Source organism: Ostrinia furnacalis, unplaced genomic scaffold, assembly GCF_004193835.3.
Source record: "Ostrinia furnacalis isolate ACB-3 unplaced genomic scaffold, ASM419383v2 OfSCF1340, whole genome shotgun sequence".
Taxonomy (NCBI): domain Eukaryota; kingdom Metazoa; phylum Arthropoda; class Insecta; order Lepidoptera; family Crambidae; genus Ostrinia; species Ostrinia furnacalis.
In genome coordinates, this window is record NW_021131579.1 from 108647 (window position 1) to 132028 (window position 23382).

Consider the following 23382-nt stretch of genomic DNA (forward strand, 5'->3'; position numbering starts at 1 on the left):
TGGAAGGAGAAGATGGATGGATTTGTGAACATATTTGTCAACATGTTTGTGGAAATATACAACTGGCATCAAGAGATGGAGTGCTTCGTGCCCGACTTCAAGGTGGTGGGTAACTTTGTGAAGATGTTTGTGAACATGTTTGTGGATATGTACAACTGACAGCGGGAGATGGAGCGCTTCGTGCCCGACTTCAAAGTGGTGGTTACTTTGTGAAGATGTTTGTGAACATGTTTGTGGATTTATACAACTGGCAGCAGGAGATGGAGCGCTTCGTGCCCGACTTCAAAGTGGTGGTTACTTTGTGAAGATGTTTGTGAACATGTTTGTGGAAATATACAACTGGCAGCAGGAGATGGCGCGCTTCGTGCCCGACTTCAAAGTGGTGAGTAACTTTGTAAAGATATTTGCGCAAATATTTGTCAATATGTATGTGGAAATATACAACTGGCAGCAGGATATGGAACGCTTCGTGTCTGACTTGCAAGATATTTGTACAAATGTTTGTGGAAAAACGCACAACTGACAGTGCTTCCTGCCCGACTTCAAAGCGGTGAGTGCGACTGTGACACATGAGATGGACCTCGGCAAGACAGTGCAGTGCTAGTGTAATGTATGACAGGTGCATTAATGAGTACAATAAACCGCTGAGGGACTATAGAACAACTATTGATGTCTGGAGGAAATTCTCTTCGATCCCAAGACGATTAAAATTTTACGACCTCTTTTGTTACAATCTGTTTTATGTTAAATCCATTTATCTTCTCTACCTACCAGGTACCCTACTGGGGCAGCCCGAGCGAGCGTAAGATTCTCCGCCAATTCTGGGAGCGCAAAGACTTGCACACTCGCCAAGCCGCCTTCCACGTCGTAGTGACGTCATACCAGATCGTCGTATCAGATCTAAAGTATCTGAACCGTGTGTCGTGGCAGTATATGATCCTGGATGAGGCGCAGGCTATAAAAAGCTCGGCCAGTATGAGGTGGAAGCTGCTGCTTGGTTTTAGCTGCAGGAATAGACTGTTGCTATCGGGTGAGTAACCTTCCTAATTATCGTCTTTCCATCATAGGCCTACAGTAGGCTTAAAATGCGTGGCACGATAAACTCTTATCGATTTTTTCATGCCACGTTATAATTTACTAGCTTTCCGCCCGCGGCTTCGCGCGCGTGGTCTACATTATCTACATATTTTACGGAACCCTATTTTTTTCCAAAATAAAATATAGCCTATGTTACTCGTGGATAATGTAGCTTTAGAATGGTGAAAGAATTTTTAAAAACGGTCCAGTAGTTTTTGAGCCTATTCATTACAACCAAACAAACACAAAGTTTTCCTCTTTATCATATTAGTGTAGATATGTTGTTGGTATTTATTTTGCTACTTAATACTGCTTTGGTTCTATGTATTTTGGGTTATTCGGCTTTGGATTCCAATGAAAACAGTATGTTGCAGTTTTGGCAATTCTAGCGTAATTAACTTCACGCATTTATTACAGGCACACCCATCCAAAACAGCATGGCGGAGTTGTGGGCACTCCTCCACTTTATAATGCCGACGCTGTTCGATTCGCATGAGGAATTCAACGAATGGTTCTCGAAAGACATCGAAAGTCACGCTGAGAATAAGAGCACTATTGATGAGAGTGAGTCGAAAGTTTAATTGAACACAATTTAGGTTTTATGATTTAGGATTAACGATACACAATACCACAAGGTGAACTGACGACCTCATTATGGAAATCATTGAGGGAGGCCTTAGTTCAGCAGTGGACGTCTTATGGCTGAAATTGTAATGATACATTCGTTAGCGATACATGCGTCTTTGTATTGACGATACTTCGAAGGTTCGACGAAACAAGTCAATGCAAGTTCCGTCTTTTTCCAAATTCTACGTTTTTTCCCAATACTCGTAAATTAGACTCAACTGACTGTTAGTTTCTGGACTTCAATTTCAAAGATAAATAAGATTTATTTTTTATATTATGTCTGTAAGTTTAACATGGTGTTTGTCATTTTCATTAGGAATTAAAATGATTATTAATTAGTTGAATGTACTTCACAGAGCACTTGTCACGGCTACACATGATCCTAAAACCGTTCATGTTACGGAGAATAAAGAAAGACGTGGAAAACGAGCTTTCAGACAAAATTGAGATTATGGTACATTGCCCCTTAACTATAAGGCAAAAACTTTTGTACATAGGTAAGAAATAAATAAATAACCATTGTGTAATACTGTTTTAAGTATTTGAGTCACGTTTATGAGTAATAAAAACTTTATTTCAGCTTTAAAAAAGAAAATTAAGATAGAGGAATTATTACATTACTCGGTTGGTGCTGAATCTGGTCACAACGTAGATAAAAACTTTACATCGAATTTAATGAATTTAGTCATGCAGTTTCGTAAGGTAAGGTTTTGTGAACTATACCTAAATTCTTTAGAAATGTTGTCTCTGACACATCAGTGTTGTAACCTGTAAGTCATAGACAATAATCGGTAAATTTAATCGATTTTATTTCAATTATTCAATCATTTTTATTACTGATTGCATTTAAATAGATTTAAATAGGGTCTTAATCAACAATGTATTTTTTCTTCATTGAATGTACTACTAATTGTTTAATGCACTGCTTTATAAAGCATTATAAATTCTTACTATAGGTACGTAAGTACTACAATAATTTCAATCCGTGATTAACGAGAGGTTTTGTCGCCTCACTAGGGCACAGATTAAAAATGTTTTAATGTCGGCCATATTTGTTTACATATAGGGAAATTTCTAAAGAATCCGACTTTACGTCTTTACTTACTCTATAGATAGATGATGATATTGATTGTTCTGCGGTAGTGGAGTATATTTTTGTTACTTCAAACGTCAGGAAGACTAGCGCCCGTATTCACAAACGGTGCTTGCTTGTTGAACTGAGCTCTGTGATTGATTCGTGTGTCACCCTGTGCGTCCACGCGCACTGTGAGACCATAGTAATCTTTGTGAATACGGGCGTAGATGTTTCAGATAAGAATTGTGACGTCACATGTCACCCCTCCACTACTGCAGAAACCCCAATAAAGCACTACACCTGTAGTAACAATTTAATCAGCTATTTTCTTGGTAACCCCAGGTATGCAACCATCCAGAGCTTTTCGAAAGGCGCGACGTAAAGTCTCCCTTTGCGATGCACATAGACGACTACCACATACCAAAACTAGTCGCCGAAGACGGCGTCCTAATACGTTCCATTCCATCGAAGCGACATCTACTCTACAACATTCTGTCGGTGTTGATACCAGAACACGTGCATAGGAACGCAAATGACTGCGAATTAGAAGAAAGCCAAGATGGGAATGTGAAGTGCTTCGCGTTTACGAGGTTTATGGATCTGTCGCCGATGGAGATTTATAGGGTTATGCTGTGCGGGTGGTTGTATGCGTAAGTTAATACTTGTTTTTATTGAAAATAATTCCATTGCTATAATTTGACATAAATTCAAAATAAAAAAATTATATGGTTTAGTCCAAAATTTTGGAAATAAGATATTTGTATGGTAAAGTCACATGAACTCTCAGAGATGTCAAAATAATTTCACATTGATTTCAATGATTCATACAATTACAAAATCTGTCAAGATTTCGTAGTTGCTTTATAATATTCTACAATATTTTTCTTAGATTTATTTTTGTTTGCAAGATTGCATATTTCTATTGTCGCGGCCTAAACATGCTACTACCCTACGTAATTTCATGGTTTATACATTTCCAGAATGCAACACATAGAATATAGTTTAGAAAAATACGAAAGGATACGCCACAGACAAAACTGGTGGGACCGTTCGAAGCCGTCCGAGCACATCAAAGTGGAAGAGACAGAGATAGACGATATGCCAAACTACTACGACCAAGTGAGATGCAAAGACAGTCTGCTGATTTGCCCTGACGGCGATGTGTTGGGGAAGAGGAAAGAAGACAGTTTGCTGTGGAAAGAAATGCTGTTTACGGATCCTTTGTGGGTGCCAGGTATGTCTGATGTTGCAAGAACAATAGGGATGTTTTCTGGGTAAAAAAGCTAGAGTTTTATTTAGGCCGTCAGTTAACTTATCAAAAAATACTCGACACGTATTTTTCACTTTTTCAAACTAATGAAAATTTAAAGAGGTAAACCGCGCCAAAGTTCTAAAGAAGATGCCCGTGACGTCAATGAGTGCTTTACAACTATTTATTTGTTTGATTAACAATCCCAACTAATATTATAAATGCGAAAGTAACTCTGTCTGTCTGTCTGTCTGTCTGTCTGTCTGTCTGTTACGCTTTCCCGCTTAAACCTCGCAACCGATTTTGATGAAATTTGGCATAGAGATAGTTTGAGTCCCGGGAAAGAACATAGGATAGTTTTTATCCCGGTTTTTGAAACAGGGACGCGCGCGATAAAGTTTTTCTGTGACAGACAAAATTCCACGCGGGCGAAGCCGCGGGCGGAAAGCTAGTTAAAAATATATGTGTCCAATATTTTTTGATATTAAAATTGACAGACTAAAAAATTTTTTTAGGAAACTAGCCTATTAGCTCAATCCCAACTTAATATTATAAATGCGAAAGTAACTCTCTCTGTCTGTCTGTCTGTCTGTCTGTTACGCTTTCCCGCTTAAACCTCGCAACCGATTTTGATGAAATTTGGCATAGAGATAGTTTGAGTCCCGGGAAAGAACATAGGATAGTTTTTATCCCGGTTTTTGAAACAGGGACGCGCGCGATAAAGTTTTTCTGTGACAGACAAAATTCCACGCGGGCGAAGCCGCGGGCGGAAAGCTAGTGATCTCATAAATAAAACTTTGTTTACCATAAACTGGTTTGGTTACAAGCATTCTATTTGGCTTTATTGATATCAATATCTTGTATTCTTATTTGCCAGGAGGTCCATTCTACACGCACACAGACCACACGATCCACTACATGCCAGAGACAATAGAACATCGAGCTATGCGCTTGCGCTGCAACGCTGAGAAGGAAGGACAGGTAAACTATTTATTACTAATTTGGCTTCTTGGGACTTCAGAAGTTACACGGCTAAAACCTAGGCTAGGCTGTTAACACTGGTAGACAGTACATGTTATTAAGAACTACTTCTCAAATGACACTAATTATTCATAAACATTGTCTTTGGGCATAATGTCAATGTAAAACGAGTAAGAGACGTCTATAGGCGTTCTGTCGTATCATTCTTTACTACCTGAACGCCCGTGGACGTTACTGTTCATCAATGTGTTAAGTAAGTAGTCTGTAGTATGAACTATCGAGTTGGCTCACATAAATATATTTAAATAGTGGTTTTTTTTTTTCTGTATGATAAACAGTTTATAGTTATAGTTTGTTTTTAGTTTCTATTTTGTTTTGTCAGAACAAAAGCTAATTATTTATGGGTATTTTCCTTAGCCGGAAATGTTGAGTGAGATAAAGACCGAAGAGGGTGGTGTGATATCAGTGCAGACTGAGGAGCAGCCATTCCCACACATTGAGCGGCCGCCGGTGGTCTACCGGGATATGCCTACCCCGCTGCCTTCGTTCCTGTACACGGCTCAACAGAAGGTAAGTGTAATAGCTGTATTGTAAGGCCAATTACCCAATATGGAGACGGAAGATTACCTGTTTATAAAGTGGCAACTATATTTTTTCTGTTCAAGTTATCATTGTCAACAACATCAGGCACCACTCACCAGTCTCTCACAACGATATGGGTACACTGGTCCAGTATTGTAATAGACCTAAATTAATTAAGACGCATGTACTGTTGTGGAGAGATAAATAAACAAGTTATTTATTTATTTACAATATTATCCCGTTTCAAACCGTGATTAAGATCTGAGCTGACATTGAGCTCCTACATGTTGAAATGTCCCAAAAGCTCCAATAAAATAAGCTTACGGGTACTAACTGAAAAGTCTTCTTAATTTTCAATTCTATTGTTTAGTGCTCTCGAAAATGTAATTTAATCGAATCATTATTCGTTTCATGTTTATGTCAATTACATGCCGTCCCTGTCCCGCCAGGTATCAGCTCACACGCGCGTCCCGTTCGCGGTGTCCCGCAGCTTCGCGTACCACGTAACGCGGCACCAGCACGCCGAGTGCCGCGAGGGCTGCGAGGCCGCCGACCGCCTAGTGGCCGCCGCCCGCCCGCCCGCCGGCTGGGCGTCCCTACAAGTGCCGGGTAAGTAACGCTTCCTTGTCCCGCCAGATGTCCCGCATCCCATTCGCAGTGTCCCGCCGCCCGCCCGCCCGCCGGCTGGGCGTCTACAAGTGCCGGGTAAGTAACGCTTCCCTGTCCCGCCAGATGTCCGCGTCCCATTCGCAGTGTCCTGCAGCGAGGCCGCTACCGGCTGGGCGTCTCTACAAGTGCCGGGTAAGTGAACGCTTCTGTGTCCCGCCAGACGTCCCGCGTCCCATTCGCAGTGACCTGCAGCGAGGCCGCCCGCCGGCTGGGCGTCTCTACAAGTGCCGGGTAAGTAGACGATTCTGTGTACGTTCCTAGGAGCGTCCCATTCGTGGTCCGAGCCCGCCGACCGTTTAGTAACAGCCGCCCGCCCGCCTATCGGCTGGGCGTCTCTACAAGTGCCGGGTAAGTAACGCTTCTACGTCCCTGTCCCGCCAGGTATCAGCTCACACACGCGTCCCGTTCGCGGTGTCCCGTAGCTTCGCGTACCACGTGACGCGGCACCAACACGCCGAGTGCCGCGAGGGCTGCGAGGCCGCCGACCGCCTAGTGGCCGCCGCCCGCCCGCCCACCGGCTGGGCGTCTCTACAAGTGCCGGGTAAGTAGACGATTCTGTGTACGTTCCTAGGAGCGTCCCATTCGTGGTGTCCTGTAGCGAGCCCGCCGATCGTTTAGTAATAGCCGCCCGGCCGCCTATCGACTGAGCGTCTTTACAAGTGCCGGGTAAGTAGCGCTTCTGTGTGCGTCCCGTCTCGCCAGGTATCAGTTCACACACGCGTCCCGTTCGCGGTGTCCCGCAGCTTCGCGTACCACGTGACGCGGCATCAACACGCCGAGTGCCGCGAGGGCTGCGAGGCCGCCGACCGCCTAGTGGCCGCCGCCCGCCCGCCCGCCGGCTGGGCGTCCCTACAAGTGCCGGGTAAGTAAATGCTTCTGTGTACATCCCTGTCCCGCCACGCTCACACTCGCGTCCCATTCGCGATGTCCCGGTGGGCGTCTCTAAAAATGCCGGGTAAACTCCTAATTTTTTTCTATTTTTAATGCAGATCAAGACAGGTTTTGAGTTGTCGTTTCAACCAGAAAAACGCCTTCCCTAAGGATGACTACAAGACCCGGTCTTGCGCAGATGATTTCAAATTACTCATGTAATTATTTTGGTTATCCTACTATGGTTACCTACGGGCAGTTCTAAGTTATTCTGGTACTTAATTTAACATTATAATTCACTTTCCTGAGACTAAATAATCAACTAATATGATTTTGTTTTAGATAAGAACCAGCTGGTAAGCGACGCCGGAAAACTGACGGTTCTAGACTCATTACTGAAAAGACTGAAGGAACGAGGCCATAGAGTGCTGATCTACAGCCAAATGACGAAGATGATCGACTTATTAGAGGTACGTATGTAATACTATAGATCAGTGTTTTTCAACCTTTTTCTTGCCACGCCCCTCCTAGTATGAACAAATATTTTGCTTCCCCCCAACCGTTCACATTTTTTTTCATGCATTTTATGTTACAAAGATGTAGAGGCCGAATACTTAAATCCATACAACATTTATTTTATGCATTTGCATTATTAGATTTCGGATAAATCTTTCTTCAAAATTTTACTGTTTTTTTTAAGTAGTTTTTACGACTTCTCGCGACCCCTCCTATAGAGGATTCGCGACCCCCTGGGGGGTCATCAGTGATGACCCCCCAGGGTCACATCACAGGTTGAAAAACACTGCTATAGATAATAGAGCTATGAAATTTAATTAAAGTCCAGTCTTGAAAGTAAATGTTTTTTCAGGAATACATGTGGCACAGAAAACACAAATACATGCGGTTAGACGGTTCCAGTAAGATATCAGCGCGTCGAGACATGGTTGCCGATTTTCAGGTAAGGAAACTCTTTGATTTTGCCCATTACACTATTTTATATTTTTTAAAACAAGGAAGAAAATAAAGTTCAATTTTCTATGTAGGCAAGAGCTGACATCTTCGTGTTTCTACTGTCCACACGAGCTGGTGGTCTGGGTATCAATCTCACCGCTGCGGACACTGTAAGTGAACCACTTAATTTCATTCTACTAATATTTTACAATCAATAATATTAACGTATCAAGCGGCAGTCTGATTTTATACTTGTTTTAGACTGGCTTTAACTAAATTGTTTATGTGTTTTCTTTGAACCACAATAGGGAAGCTATTGGCCTGCATCTCATCTGATAAAAAGTGAAGATCAGGCTGTAGTTTGAAGAAAGTTTCATCCGCAATCCTCAAATCAGAGAAACTGGCTATCTTACTTCTAACTGCCGAAACAACAATGTTGTTAACATTGTAGCTAAGAAGACAGACTTTAGTATTATGTATTTAGTTTTGAAACCCTTTCGCAGGTGATATTCTACGACTCAGATTGGAACCCCACAGTGGATCAACAAGCCATGGACCGCGCGCATCGTTTAGGCCAGACGAAGCAAGTCACGGTGTACCGTCTAATCTGCAAGGGCACCATCGAGGAACGCATTATGCAGCGCGCACGGGAGAAAAGCGAGGTATGATCGTACGACACCAATACACCATGGACCTAGTTATGCAAAAAAAAAAATAGATTATTGAAACAGTTTTGTCTTCGTTAAACTTTGTAGCGCTGGTTTAGAATTTTGGAAAATCTTTTCTAGCTTTCTTTCTAGAGAGCCATGTGTGACCTTTTTTAGCCCTAGAAATCTGTACGGAATCTCACTCATAAAGACACAGAACCGCGGCGAAAAAGCGAATTCTTTTTTTGATTCTTTTTATTTTATTTAGAAGCCATAATTGAGAATGTTACTAGGTATGCAAAATCACTTGAAACCTATGTTACAGTTAAGCTTTTACATTTACAAATACATTAGTTTTTATTTCATTCAAAAATACCCAGTAGTTATGATTTTATAGGCATTCAAAGTTCGCTTAAATATTGAGTCCCGCCGACGGTCACGTGACCCCGTGTGACGTACATTCACAGCGTCCGCTCACTAGAAAACGGATATAAACATACTTAAATATTTTTTTTTTGTAAATACAAACTTATTATACATATTAACACCCAGACCCATCACAGAAATTAAAATTGAACCAAACCCAAACTTGATGCGATTGTGTCGTTTTATTGCGAATTACCTTCCAGCTCCATCATTAGACCCCGATTACTATATAGAATTAAAATACTCATCAATACAAAACGAACGAGCCCAAACTCGATGCATTTAAGTCGTTTTATTATAGAGTTCCTATGGCCACCTTCCAGCTCCATCATCAGATCAGCTCCATGTCATCATAATATTGCATGGTCATCCAAATCACATGTGTTTGCGAAATTTCAGCTTAATCGGTTGCCTGGAAGTGGGTCTTAATTCAGTTTGCAAGATTCCACCCATACAAATATGAGCCAGTCGTTGTAATATGACGTCACGCGCATAAAATGGCGGGCCGGCCGCCGCCCGCACTTTTAAAATTCAATATCTTGGAAACTAATTAACGTATCGAAATAATTCTTTCACGTGTATTTTTAATTTTTAACAGAGAATACAGAAAGCTAAAAAACAAAATTAGTGAACATTCTTCATTCTCATCTTACAAATAGCTACTATTGATGGGCAAAACTCCTAAAATGAGGAGGGGTTTGCTTTTACTATGGGTTTGCTCTACAATAAGGGTGCAGATGGGTGTACACTGCTGTGGATAATAAAATTGACTGTTTCTTCAACAGATCCAAAGAATGGTCATAAGTGGCGGCAACTTCAAACCAGACACGTTGAAACCCAAAGAAGTTGTGTCTCTTCTTTTAGATGACGAAGAAATTGAACTGAAATGCAAGTATACATTTAGGCGTATTAAATACAGTAGGTTCTTGTTGAGTCTATGTTCAAATTTAAACTATGGTTTTCCTTTGCAGACCGACAAAAGTCAGAAGAAAAGAAAATAATGGAAGAAAGGGAAAGAAAACGAAAATTAGGTATTCTGCCACCGGTAAGTTGTTTTCCTTTTGTTTCAATGATATTGGTAATTTAATTATTGGAACAGGGCCTCTCCAACTGTGCATCTTAAGAAATAGCAAATTCCCAGGGCGTCACGGTAAAAAAGTTTGTTAAGTCCTGCACTAGAACTGATTATAACATTTACATTATCGGCTAAGCAGATCCAAGAATGTAGATTGCATCACTATCTATCCAAAACGTACAAGGGATGTACACCGTGTTCTCTATTGCATGAAAATGGTCTCAGATGTAATTTAGTATATTGGAACGAGCCCTTCTAAAAGCCTTACCGCATATCTGAACATTTTATTTCTGCAGCAGCCAGCCGTGATAGAACCGAAGCGAACGCGGGACTCGGCGTCGGAGCCAGGCAGCCCGCTGCAGGTTGACGACGACGGCGACCAGTTGGTGGTTGACGCGCCGCCGCTGCCCGCAGTGCCGATGAGTGAGTATCGATATAATTTACATCGATATCTAATCGATACATTTATCCATCATGTAGGAGTAATTCCGTCGGGCAGGAGTCAAATCCTCCATTTGCCTCTTGTAAATTATGTTGTGTTCCTGCAGTTGATGATGTTAGGATTCATTAGGACGCCCCTTAGCTTGGTGGACGAGTGATTTCAAACTATGTCTGGCAGTGGATAAAAAAAGCGAGAGATCATGCTTTCCTGGCTGCGGTGATATTATAATGATTAAAAAATGTATCACATTTCGTGATAATTGACTCACGAACTAAAGTACTACTACATTTATGTAGAGTTGATTATTTGAAGCGACAAACTATAGCATCATGGATATGAGTATAAAAGGGTTCCATAATTATACATTCAATAGATGAATGTATCTTTTTTAAAATGTTGTTTGTTTCTTACTAAAGCCTGGTCCGTGAGCACGTAGAATTTTGTCCAATCACCCCAAGCTACCCATCGTTATCGCTCGCGCGTAATTATATTGCTGTCGCGACTGTGCGACTGGCACCCGCAGTGAGTGTGCGAGCGCGACAGCAACATAATTACGCGCGAGCGATAAGGATGCGTAGCTTGGGGTCATTGGACAAAATTCTACGTGTTCACGGACCAGGCTTTACATGTTTTTTGAATGACTTGTAGATCAATTAGGATAGGTTAAATTGTGTTACACTGTCGATAACATTGTTATCTCCTCCCAGCGTACTCCCCGCCAGTACGTTCATCAGCGTGGGGCGTGTCGCGGGCGTCCCGCAGCGCGCGGCGCGGGCGGCCGCGCGGCTCGCGGCACGCGCTCCAACGCCGCCCCGACCCCAAGCCGCAGCCCGCAGACACTGCCATTGCTATCGCAGCTGGTGAGTGAACACCTCGGATATGTCCTTAGGGATTACAGCAGCAGGTAGTCCCAAACTAAGCAACATTTAGGACGTTCTACGCACCGTCTTACAACGTTTTTGGACGTTTGAGAACGGGAGTCACCACCGCCCCGCCGCAGCCTGCACCCGCTGACATCACCATCGCTATCGCCGCTGGTGAGTGACCTTTGCTCCTTTCAAAGCACCATCTAGTACCAAACTAATGGGACCACGACGGATATGAAAATGCGGATATCGGTTTTTTGAGAGAGCTGGTTAGGAAAAGCGTTTAAAGGAACAGACTGGGAGGAGCAGCCGCATTCCGCGCCCGTTAAGATTGCCATTGCTATCGCTGCTGGTAAATGAGCACTTCTCATTTATCCTTATGCCGGCTGTACCCTTATCCAGCGCCGCCCGAATATGTCGCGCGAGAGCCCTATATACGAACACGGGAGCGATAACGAGACATCTCGAGAGGCAGCGAGAGCTCCTCGGCACACTCTCGCATTCGGCTTATCTCGTGGGCTCTCTGCGAGAAAAAAGAAACAGACAGGAGCCTTGCCATCGCAGCTGGTGAGTGACCTTCTCCCAGTATACTCCCCGCCGGTGCGGTCGTCGGCGTGGGGCGTGTCGCGGGCGTCCCGCAGCGCGCGGCGCGGGCGGCCGCGCGGCTCGCGGCACGCGCTCCAACGCCGCCCCGACCCCAAGCCGCAGCCCGCCGACACCGCCATTGCTATTGCAGCTGGTGAGTCAGCACCTTGGATATGTCCTTAAGAATTGCAGTAGCAGCAAGTCCCAAACTAAGCAAAAAAATGTTCTAAAAGAACACTGAGAAGGGACGCCGCCGCAGCCCGCGCCCGCTTCACCGCCTTTGCCATCGCGACTGGTGAGTGAGCACCTCGAATATATCCTTAGGGATTACAGCAGCAGCAGTAGCAGCAGCTAGTCCCAAACTAAGCACTTTTTGTACTATGGGACCACGACGGATATGAAAATATGGAGATAAGTTTTTCTGAGGGAGCTGGGTAAGAAAACCACTGACAGAAGCCGCCGTCACAGCCTGCGCCCGCTGACACCGCCATTGCCATCGCAGCTGGTGAGTGACCTTTGTTCCTTTCGCAACATAAATATCCTTAGGATGGCTGCCAGCAGTAAATGAAATACCACCAGAAGTTTTTTTTGAGTGAGCTGGGTAGGAAGTATCTTAAAGGAACGAACTGAGAAGAGACGCCGCCGCAGCCTGCGCCCGCTGACACTGCCATAGCCATCGCAGCTGGCGAGTGACCTTTGTTCCTTTCGCTACATAAATATCCTTTTGATGGCTGCCAGCAGTAAATGAAGCGCCATCTAGTACCAAAGTAGTAAGTTTTTTTGAGAGAGCTGGGCAGAAAAAGTGTTCCAAAGGAACGAGACTGACAGGAGTCGCCGTCGCATCCCGTGCCCGCTAAGTGCTATTCGTCGTTGAAGTGACAATACCTCCTGTAGAATCCTCCGTGAGCTCTCGCCTAGCCTCCATATGCGAACACGGGAGCGAGAGCGAGTGAGCGATAACGAGACATCCTAAAAGGTAGCGAGAACTCCCCTGGATACTCTCGCACTAGGCCTGTCTCGGGAGCCGTGGGTGAAAAAAAAGAAACAGATAGGAACCTCACCATCGCAGCTGGTGAGTGACCTTCTCCCAGCGTACTCCCCGCCGGTGCGTTCGCCGGCGTGGGGCGTGTCGCGGGCGTCCCGCAGCGCGCGGCGCGGGCGGCCGCGCGGCTCGCGGCACGCGCTCCAACGCCGCCCCGACCCCAAGCCACAGCCCGCAGACACCGCCATTGCTATTGCAGCTGGTGAGTGAACACCTCGGATATGTCCTTAGGGATTACAGCGGCAGAAGATACAGCGCCATCTAGTCCCAAACTAACTAAGCAACATTTGATCCAACGTTTTTGGACATTTGAGAACGGGAGATGCCGCCCCGAACCGCCGCCGCAGCCCGCAGACACTGCCATTGCTATAGCAGCTGGTGAGTGAACACCTCTCATTTGTCCTTAGGGATTATTACAGTAGCTAGTCCCAAACTAATGGGACCACGACAGATATGAGAATACGGAGATCAGATTTTTGAGAAAGCACTCTCAAAAAACCCAGCTGGGTAGGAAAAGCGTTCTAAAAGGAATGAGACTAACAGGAGCCGCCGCCGTATCCCGCGCCCGCTGACACCGCCATTGCCATCGCAGCTGGTGAGTGGTCTTTGCTCCTTTTGCTATATACATATCCCTAGGATGGCAGCCAGCATTATATGAAACACCATCTACATTCTAGTACCAAAGTACTTATTTTTTTTAAGAGTGAGCTGGGTAAGGTAAAGGAATCACGTGGGCATTGTAAACACTAGTCCATCTTATGTAGTCGTAATAGTGCGATGTGTTTTTAATTATATTTTTCATTCACCAGGAGCCGCTCTACTAGAGTCAGACGCGCCCCTAGAGACAATAGAAGCAGGCGGGGCGCCTCGCGGGGAGTTGCGCGGGCGCCGCGGGCCCGGCCGGCCGCGATTACGCGCCTCGGCCCCGCGCGCTGCCCCGCGCCGTCCGCGAAGGCCCCGCGAGCCTCTACTGGTACCACTGGCGCCGCCGCCGTAGACAAAGAAGACTATAGCGTGTCCCACGAAGAGTTGAGCAAGGTTGGCGTTCTCATTATTGTTACAACCGTCTACGATTGAGCCACTAGAGGCACTTTAGCGAGCCACGAAGACTGCTGCAGCTGTCTGACTATATTGAGTTACTAGCAGCAGGCGGGGCGCCTCGCGTCGTCCGCGAAGGCCCCGCGAGCCTCTACTGGTACCACTCGCGCCGCCGCCGTAAACAATGACTAGTGCAGGTTGCACCAACCTGTCTCACTGTTGCAACTGTCTAACTTTCTAGCGAGCCACGAAGACTATGCTGCAAGTTGGTGTTCTCATTGGCAACTGTCTGACCATTGAGTTCCTAGAGTAGGGCGGGGCGTCGCGCGGGGAGTTGCGCCTGTGCGCCTCGGCCCCGCGCGCTGCCCCGCGCCGTCCGCGAAGGCCCCGCGAGCCTCTACTGGTACCACTGGCGCCACCGCCGTAGACAATGAAGACTATAGTGCAGGTTGGTGTTCTCATTTTTGTAACTATTGAGTCACTAGAGGCGCCCCAGCGAGGCACGAAGACTGCTGCAGTTATCACAGTAGTAGGTGTTTGAAGTAAGCCATCTATTGAGTAACTAGAGTTGGGGCTTCGCTCAGAGAGTTGCGCATGCGCCGCCGTCCTAGACTACTCTGCAGATTGGTGTTCTCACTGCTGCAACTGGGTGACGATTGAGTCAATATACTTTGTCCAAAATAGGATGGCAATGGATGGAGATTCAGATTCAACTTATCCCACCGCGTCCATCGTCGATCTAGTCGCTGACAGCTGTGAAACGCATTTTGTAGATATTTTTGAACAACTTCTGGGTCTCATTACTCACTTCCATCCACTATTGACGAATGCAGTCTGAACCCGTTACAACGATAATCCTTTCACCCCTCCCGACATTATATTACTGCAATATGTGCTTTAAGGGAAATGATATTAAAATTATATCTTTTTTCCAGATTCCACGCTGCATCAACGGCAACCCAGGCCTGCGCGTCCTACCTCCCACTAGTGCAATTTGTAATTATTGCAATATTTACAACAGTCATGTACAAAGAAACGCTTTTATTTGTAAAGTATTACACGCGAAGTTTCTGAAACTTTGCCTTATTATTTATGTTGCTCATAAACAAATATAAAAACACTTATTATGTAAGATTTGTTATTTGTTCTACTATTTATTTCATTAAATACTTAAATGAATTATCACTTAAAAAGAACATTGAACAAGATGTGGAATAATAACAATCTGAGTTAAAATGTATAAATATTTTGTAAAAATACAATAACTAAGATTTGTAAATTTGTTGCCATTTTTAATGTATTAAAATATCAGCTAAACCAAGATTTGGCTGTTCTTTTTATTTTTGCTCTTACACACTTGTAGTTGAATCTTTTATCTTTCTAAAGAACAACCCACCTTAATTTTGTTCTAAAATTAATGTCTGTCATTTCTGGTTTAGTTGGTACAATGTAAGTAAATCAAGCATTACTTGCAAAAACATTATACCCAAAAATCTGCTATTTGGATTACCATGAATATGAATAACCATTATGTTCAATGCATTGTTAATTATGCAACATGACGTAAACACTGAAATAAATATTATTATGAGAATTTCTGTGTTTATCTTTCTTGACCTTTATTCAAAGTTAAATGTAGTCCATGCTCATATTTTTCCTCAAAAACTTAATGTTATTAAAATCTTCAACTTATGATATGCACACTGAAAATATAATATTTTGTTAACCGGACTTTTGATTGAAAGCTGTCACGGAAAATAAGTAACATAACTTCGTTAGTGGAATACTCCAAAGGTCAAAAGCTCCAAAAGATACGGCAGATAAAGAAACCTGTGTATGAAGGTTTCAGTTAAACGCTAGCAGATTATAGCTACCGTTAATGGAATGTGGGAATGACAATAGTATTGTTTGGGAAGCGTGCGGGTCACGGCTTAAACGGGTCGGCATATCGGCACAGTGGATGTTGGATACAGTAGGAACAAACCCTATTTTTTCACGAAAAGGGTGTGCCGTATTATGAATGGAACTCAAAACTCGATCCAAATTACAGATTTCATGGGCGATTGGCTGAATTACGTTAGCTAAATAAATAAAAATAATTATGTAGATTATACTCACCCTGAGGTGCTGAGGCCAGGACGAGGGCGGCTTTTTCTTTGTAACTAGATATCACATAAGTAGTAACAAGTAATGAGATTGGGACTCTTCGTACCATCAGGCTTGATAACATGCGATTTTGTGCCCAAATATTTTCAAACAACTTAGTACAAGTATTTCATACAATTTCATTAAAAATAATCCAATGTTTCTTGATCTCAATGTCTCATAATATCACTGGTGAATGTCTCTCATTGTCTTCTTTATGAAAGCTATGTATTCTATATATCTATATAAATAAAAATGAATTGATGTTCGTTAGTCTGATTAAAACTCGAGAACGGCTGGACCGATTGAGCTGATTTTGGTTTTAAAATGTTTGTCGTAGTCCAGGGTAGGTCTAAACGGTGAGCAAATACGCGTGCAATATTGTTTTTCTGTGACAGACAAAATTACGTGGGCGAAGCCGCGGGCGGAAAGCTAGGTAATAAAATACTGTTGGAGCGAACATACTGATCCTACCTCAGTTATGCCAGTATCGACTTGTTAAAAAGTAATTTATTCCCGCTCCTTGACGGCGACCGTTACAACTTAATGTGGCGTTTACGTGTTTCGTAACCTTTGTATGGGAAATTAAATTTGTCCTCGTATTTGAAAATGAGCAAAGCAAAGTGGCCCCATCCGTATCAAATGCACTTATGAATCTTGTACCTTTGGTTCTGCCTTGACACACAATACAAATCTAGGTTGAATAAATATGCGATGATGAGACATAATTTTTTTGGTATATTTTTGGAATTAATTTCTAGGAATTTTATATTTCCTTTTCTCCAAGTGGGCTTTAATAAAGCGCTTTTACACGTCCCAGTACCTATTAGATTAGATAGGTAGGTATCTACTTCAATCCTACCACTGCTTCGGGACAATGGGCCAGTTGCAGTGTTGAGAAGAATCAGCACAATAAACTCGGTTAAGTACCATTGTCAGTCTCATTTTTCAAAAGTTTAAAAGTTTCAGTACTGAAATAGAAATGGGATATAGTTACCTTCTTAGGTAAATTATGTTTCTGTTCAAAAAGATATAATTTTCCTTGACAAGTGATTCAGTAGACATACCAACATTCAATCTACGTTAAAAGCTATTTTTCTCGCCGGGATAACTTCAAGCCTTTCCTACGGGACCCTAACAGCTAGTTATGTGACATGTCAGGAGAAGTCTACCACAAATGAGCCGTCACGGCGGGCCGGGTCGCGCTAAACATTATAATTAGGCACGCTGTCGGTAGCCGCTTTGTTCGTATGATCCGTGTTTGGTGAAATTCTCGTTTTTACTGTAGGTACCTTTGTTTACGAATATGAATTAGTATTTTCTGATACAATTTCGCCTACTAACTTTAGTTAAGCTCGATGGATACCCTGAGGATGTGATTAGTAATAGCTCATAAGCGAGCTAATTGCATTTTTGAATTGGTAGGGTCCGGGCGCTAGACCATTCTGACCACCTGGCCCCAACTGTAAGTTTTATACTAAAGTCATAGATTGCCCAAATGAGTTGGGAGTTTACTGCATTTCCTTTAAAGTAATTTAACTTTTTAGGTTGAAAAATGTTACGATTTAAACAATGAAAAACCCTATGGGAAAGCCATTGCAAAGAACGATGTTTACTTTTTATGCCAGTGAAATGGCTAATAGTAGCGAACGATGATTAGGTACTTTTTATGCCAGATGGCTAACAAACGATCTGTAACGTACTGTACGGGCTTTTTATAGCTTTCAAATTCATTTATTTAACAACTTTGTGCTCCGCATTGCTCGTTGTTGTACTGTAAAAGTACTTGTAATAGCAGTATAAAATCGATAAGCATTGCGCCCACGACTAGGGTGACCACCCGTTCGAATAAATTGGTACTTAAATACTTTATTGTACACCACATAAAACTGACAAAGGTAGATGGGTAGTTCTACTCACGGTGGAATTATTTAGGACCATAAAATGAATCTCCAGTTTTTGTTAGTAATCAGTATAAACAGTGACTAAAGACCGAGAATATACTACAACATATCCAATTTTTAACGGGCCAGACAAAATTATGATAAATATTGATTTTATAGCGGTTTTTCTATTTTCGATGGACAGGGAAGTGATAACATATACAGGATAGTGAAAATTTAACTGAAAGATGCATTTGAGTTTATAGTCTTTATTCTAAAAATAATAAAAAATACTTTTTTGTGCATCATAAAGGTCCACTATCAATTGAACATGGAACTCATTTAGGTTGCTTCTTTTTCCGTCACCCGATCTCTTTGACTTTTCCCTACTATTCGTATCTCCTTCTATTATCTTCCTCTTCTTTTCTCGACGCTTTTCTTCGACTGGAAACAATTCGTTAGTATCTATTTTCGGCATCTCCAGCAATCCATCAGGATCATCAATGTTCATTCAGTCCCAGTACACTCGTAAGGTCAACCAAGTCTGATGAATCAAAATACTGGTGTTGCAGGCATTACTGGTCTCAGTTTCAGATTCAGTTTAAGCGTCATCAACATTTGCTTTCATGGAAGAATATTTTAGGATGCCTATTTGGAAGTGTTCGCACACGTTACAGCAAAAACAGCTAAAAGTTTGTATAGAGTCAAGCAAGTCAAAATGGAGTATCCACTTTCAATGGAGTGTATGCATTTGCCTGCACTTAGTGTATTTGTAAAATGCCTTTATATAGCAGTAAGTTTTGCTGGTTAGTCGATATTAACTTTTCCATTTTCTTCGTAAACCCAGGGAAATGATACACAGGGAAGTGAGATTTTTGATGTATTTTGCCAAAATCATGAATTATATAAACTTCATATCAAATTTAATATTATCAGTCAATGGACGCAAGCGAGTTTGACAATATTGTTTCATAATTGCCCTAAAATAATATAAAATACTGTTATAAATACGTAACAGATGAGTGAGAAGTTGTCTGGCCCAGACACGACAGACGATGATAACAGCGTAGCTGCGTCTAACTGACTGACGATTTGGGCGAAATAAACGTTTCACTAGGCGAACTTAACTGCATACTTAAATACATAAGAACGACAACGTGGCTTACCCTTTGTTTTGTTACAGATTTTAACGTGTTTATAGGTGGCAGGGAAGTGATACTTAATTCGTGTCGCCTTTGTTCAGCAATCAAAAAATTATGTAAATAGGGAATTCAAACATAATCCATATAGGTTAAATGAAAGATACACTAATGGTTACTTTCAATACAATGTTATTTTTGACTAATTATATTTTTATATATTTTTTATTGTGATTTACATCATGAATTCTGGAATGTCACCCCACAGGGAAATGAGAATTTTTCCCATTTGAAGCCATTTTTGTCTGGGATGTTTTTATTAAAACGTGTTGAAATTCAGTGACCAAGTACTATGTGAGTTAAACTTTATTAATACCCTAAAACGAAAACTATTAATTGGTAATTTAAGGAGCTGCAAGATGAGCCCCGTAAAATTCCCTGATTTGTAGAACTACCCAGATACCAAAAATAGTACAATGCCATTTAGGCGGTCTTAACGTTAGGCAGCGATTTCGTTAATCCAGTTACTTTATAGGTACAGGATATTTGTTTGAAATAAAAAGGGAGAATTCCGATATGGATAAATAGGATCTTAAAATAATATTAAACTTAAGTAGGTACATACTCTACATTCTTGTAGTGACTAATGCCCGTTTTCACCATCAATCCATAATTTTTAAGTGACCCCTATGGCTATTGGAACTTAACAGGAATTTCGTTTTCATAGGGGTCACTTAAAAATTAGGGATAGATGGTGAAAACGGGCGTAAGCCTTATAAAAGCTTTGTATGCTTTTATATGGTTACCCTACTCACGGTTGTGGTCGTTCGCACAGAACGTTCGCTTTCTCGTGAGTTGTGAATCACCATGAGAACTGTATCTTTCCACAAAGTTGGACGGACGTGGAACAATTTGCCACTCGGTGTATAAAAGTGCTCAAGTCACAAGCTTTGGCGAGTTTGTCCTCTGTATGGCTGAAGTTCAAAAGACATGGGTTAACTGAAAGACTCAAAAATAGATACCTGCTGCCTACGTACTTTTATAAGTACCAACAAGTTTACTGGAGTGCCCACCTAGGCACCTAGAGCACCCGTCCGAATAGTACGTACACGAAAAGCACCTAGTCTAGACTAGTCCACGAACAGCTCCCAGGTTATTTCGATATCTTTTTTCAGGACTTCTTTCAAAGCACCTGGGTGCTGTTCGTGGACTAGACCAGGCGCTGTTCGTGCAGGTGCTATTCAGTCGGGTGATCTCTAAGATAAGAGGGCTACCACAGTAAATTACAATTCAACGCACCTTTCTTGTACACTACCTATACTTTTTGTTCAAAAGGTTTAATTAAGGTAGCAGGGTGCTTCCACTAAACACTTACTTAGCTGTTGATTTCTAGATGCTCGTGACGAAAAAAATCTATGTGTTATTCTTTTTCTGCGATACAAGCTTTCTTGCTTAATGCAGAGACTGCCAGAATAAAATTGTACTTGTGTCATCTTTTTATTATTATTTTTTTTATTTTTTATTTATTTAAACCCAATTAATTAAACCGCAGCTTTTCTTAACTTTGATCACATGCGCCGACGCATATTCGCCGTTTAGTATGCGCGGCGCGCGCGCGGGGGCGCCGGCTAGATGACGCGAACATTTCCTCCTAATTGTACGGATTGACGGTTATTGTTGCTGCCAATGTCAGGAACTGCTACTGATTATGAAAGGGTGAAAGTTTATGAACATTGCTTGATAGAGCAAACATATTTTGCGGATAGAGCCTTACAATAATAACCCTCCTTCTGGCGCAGTCGGGTAAAAAGGGAAGATAGACACGATGTGCTTACGTGTGGTACGATGTGGAAAAAACAATTTATTGCGTATGTCAACCGATGACATCTGTCAAAAATGATGTCGTCAAACTTTCATTTGAGCGTATGCTATGGCTAAGCCTATGCGCAGACCATTGATTTTTCGTCGGCCGATAGTTTAGTCGGACAGTTGATCAGTATGGGCATGTATGGAAGTGCGCACATTACACGGATTTGATTTGGCCGATTCTTCATACAATTTAAAATCGGGCACAACTATCGGCCAACTAAAAACCGGTGGTCTGCACCTAGTCTTAGGGTAGCTCGCAGAAGTTCACAGAATACCTTCTCAGTGTTAGTTAGTTCCATTTCCGAATTGATAATGTGAGCTACGACCTTTAAACGTTACATCAACTCCACTTGTCGATGTTCAGTCGGTATTAATACCTACGAGTAGGTATTAATTAGTCCGGGACTCGCTCTAACGAGGGCTGTGATCAGGCTTCAGTTGGGTAGTGTTGCCACTTGGCAGAAAATTGACTGTATCGACAGAATGTTATATTAAACTATCGATAATACGAAACTAACGCACTAGATAATCTGAATCTCATATTCTGTTGTATTGAAGAAAGCTGAAAAAAGTGAGCGACTTTCTTGTTCCACCTTTTCTCGGCACCATTTCATGTATAGATTATCTCTTGATTTTGGATTGGAATCACGAATAGAGACAACACTTCGACAAACCTTCGTAGTGTAAGGTAGGAAGTCCCGAGTTATAGTCGAACCAGCCGAAGGATAAATTCGTACTTAATGGCTGTACGAAAAAACTAGATCGTATTCCTTAGCCCCATATCGGGGATTTTCCTCTAGCAGTGGACTGAAAACTGTTTTTATTGTCAAATATCGATAATCAAATTATCGATACACGGCAACACTAGCAATGTTCATGGTTTCAGTGAACTGAAAACGGTCAGCGGCTAATGAAGCGCCCCCATTAGCGTCGCTTTTAGATTACGTAACTGATAACAACTCAGCTGGAAGATAATAAGTAGGTTAGGTACCTACTCCAATAATCGTTTGCGGATAGTTGAGAAAATCCACATCGTTGTTTATGTAAGGACTTACACTCTTACATAAGAAAGGACTCGAACTTCAGTTTTGTGGATAGGGATTTGAAGGAGCAATAAGTAAGGTTACCTAATTTGAAATTACAGTAAACTTTAGACCTACATGCAGGTTTAGTACTAGAGTGAAAATACCTAAACTTTATCACTTGATCAATAAAACTTAAACTTTTGAAATCAATAGACATTTTGAAAATCAAAACAACATTGCAAGCTTGGCAAATAAGATTTTCATCTTCACAATTCAGGTTTGGGATGTTTCTATTCCTAAAATTTTTTCATTTTCCGATGGTCTTTGCGGACACATTACAGAAAGACAATTTTAAAGAGACCCATGAGAACTCCCTGAAAAAATCAAACCTATAAATAAATCAAATCAAACGATGCGATTTTCTACCTCTGCTCCTACCTCCATAGATCATTCGACGACAGTTACAAATACTTGTACGTAGTTTTTATCTACATTAATCATCACAAACCGCCCTCGATGACAATGATGTTTAGTTTTTGCGAACGTTCCGACCGCTAAGAGCATTCTTAGGAATTGTTCTATAGGTGATTAGTGAAATTTTAGGGGTGGCTGAGAATTCGAAAGGCATTTCTGCTAGTTAGTAAATCGTGTTAGATGGATGTTTCATTCACACTCGCAGGTCTTGCAACTGCTGTTAATGAGCTATCTATCGTTAGGTTTTCCTACAAGTTTATTACTTCTACTTCTACTCTATCTACTATTATTTAACTATTTTATAAAAACATAACTATCGATCTACTTATTATTTAACTATTTTATAAAAACATAACCCTCCTTCTGACGCAGTTGGGTAAAAAGATATAAGGTAGGTAAGTATGTCCAATATTCCCTAACACTTAACATAGTATCGCGTTAACTCGCTTGCTAGTTTAATTTTTATAATTTTAAAACTAACTAACTTTTGTAAATTAATTTGTAATTAACATTAAATCTTACCCTATGTTGGTATTCTTGGTATACCTATACCTAACTGTAGAGTTTACTTACTACTACGTTCTGGGTAGATGATTATTTTAAATCAGGACCGACAGTGTGCAGGTTTTTCTCTTTTTAAATCTT

The 23382-nt window shown here is 41.9% G+C and overlaps 1 protein-coding gene across 1 annotated transcript in view; it reads left to right on the forward strand.

Moving 5' to 3' along the window:
- The window catches only part of Ino80 (chromatin-remodeling ATPase INO80), a 30189-nt gene extending 14393 nt beyond the window's left edge, over nt 1-15796 (forward strand). Inside the window, exons 11-32 of the mRNA XM_028303941.1 lie at nt 775-1030; nt 1495-1641; nt 2061-2201; nt 2285-2406; nt 3122-3429; nt 3760-4013; nt 4906-5009; nt 5427-5579; nt 6041-6200; nt 6250-6392; nt 6642-6794; nt 6963-7122; nt 7473-7600; nt 7999-8088; nt 8174-8251; nt 8585-8743; nt 9940-10042; nt 10126-10199; nt 10526-10652; nt 11379-11531; nt 13974-14202; nt 15138-15796. Of these exons, the coding sequence (XP_028159742.1) occupies nt 775-1030; nt 1495-1641; nt 2061-2201; nt 2285-2406; nt 3122-3429; nt 3760-4013; nt 4906-5009; nt 5427-5579; nt 6041-6200; nt 6250-6392; nt 6642-6794; nt 6963-7122; nt 7473-7600; nt 7999-8088; nt 8174-8251; nt 8585-8743; nt 9940-10042; nt 10126-10199; nt 10526-10652; nt 11379-11531; nt 13974-14161 (3201 nt within the window). The 3' untranslated portion in view covers nt 14162-14202; nt 15138-15796. The remainder of the gene's footprint in view (nt 1-774; nt 1031-1494; nt 1642-2060; nt 2202-2284; nt 2407-3121; nt 3430-3759; nt 4014-4905; nt 5010-5426; nt 5580-6040; nt 6201-6249; nt 6393-6641; nt 6795-6962; nt 7123-7472; nt 7601-7998; nt 8089-8173; nt 8252-8584; nt 8744-9939; nt 10043-10125; nt 10200-10525; nt 10653-11378; nt 11532-13973; nt 14203-15137) is intronic.
- The last annotated feature ends 7586 nt before the right edge of the window (nt 15797-23382 follow it).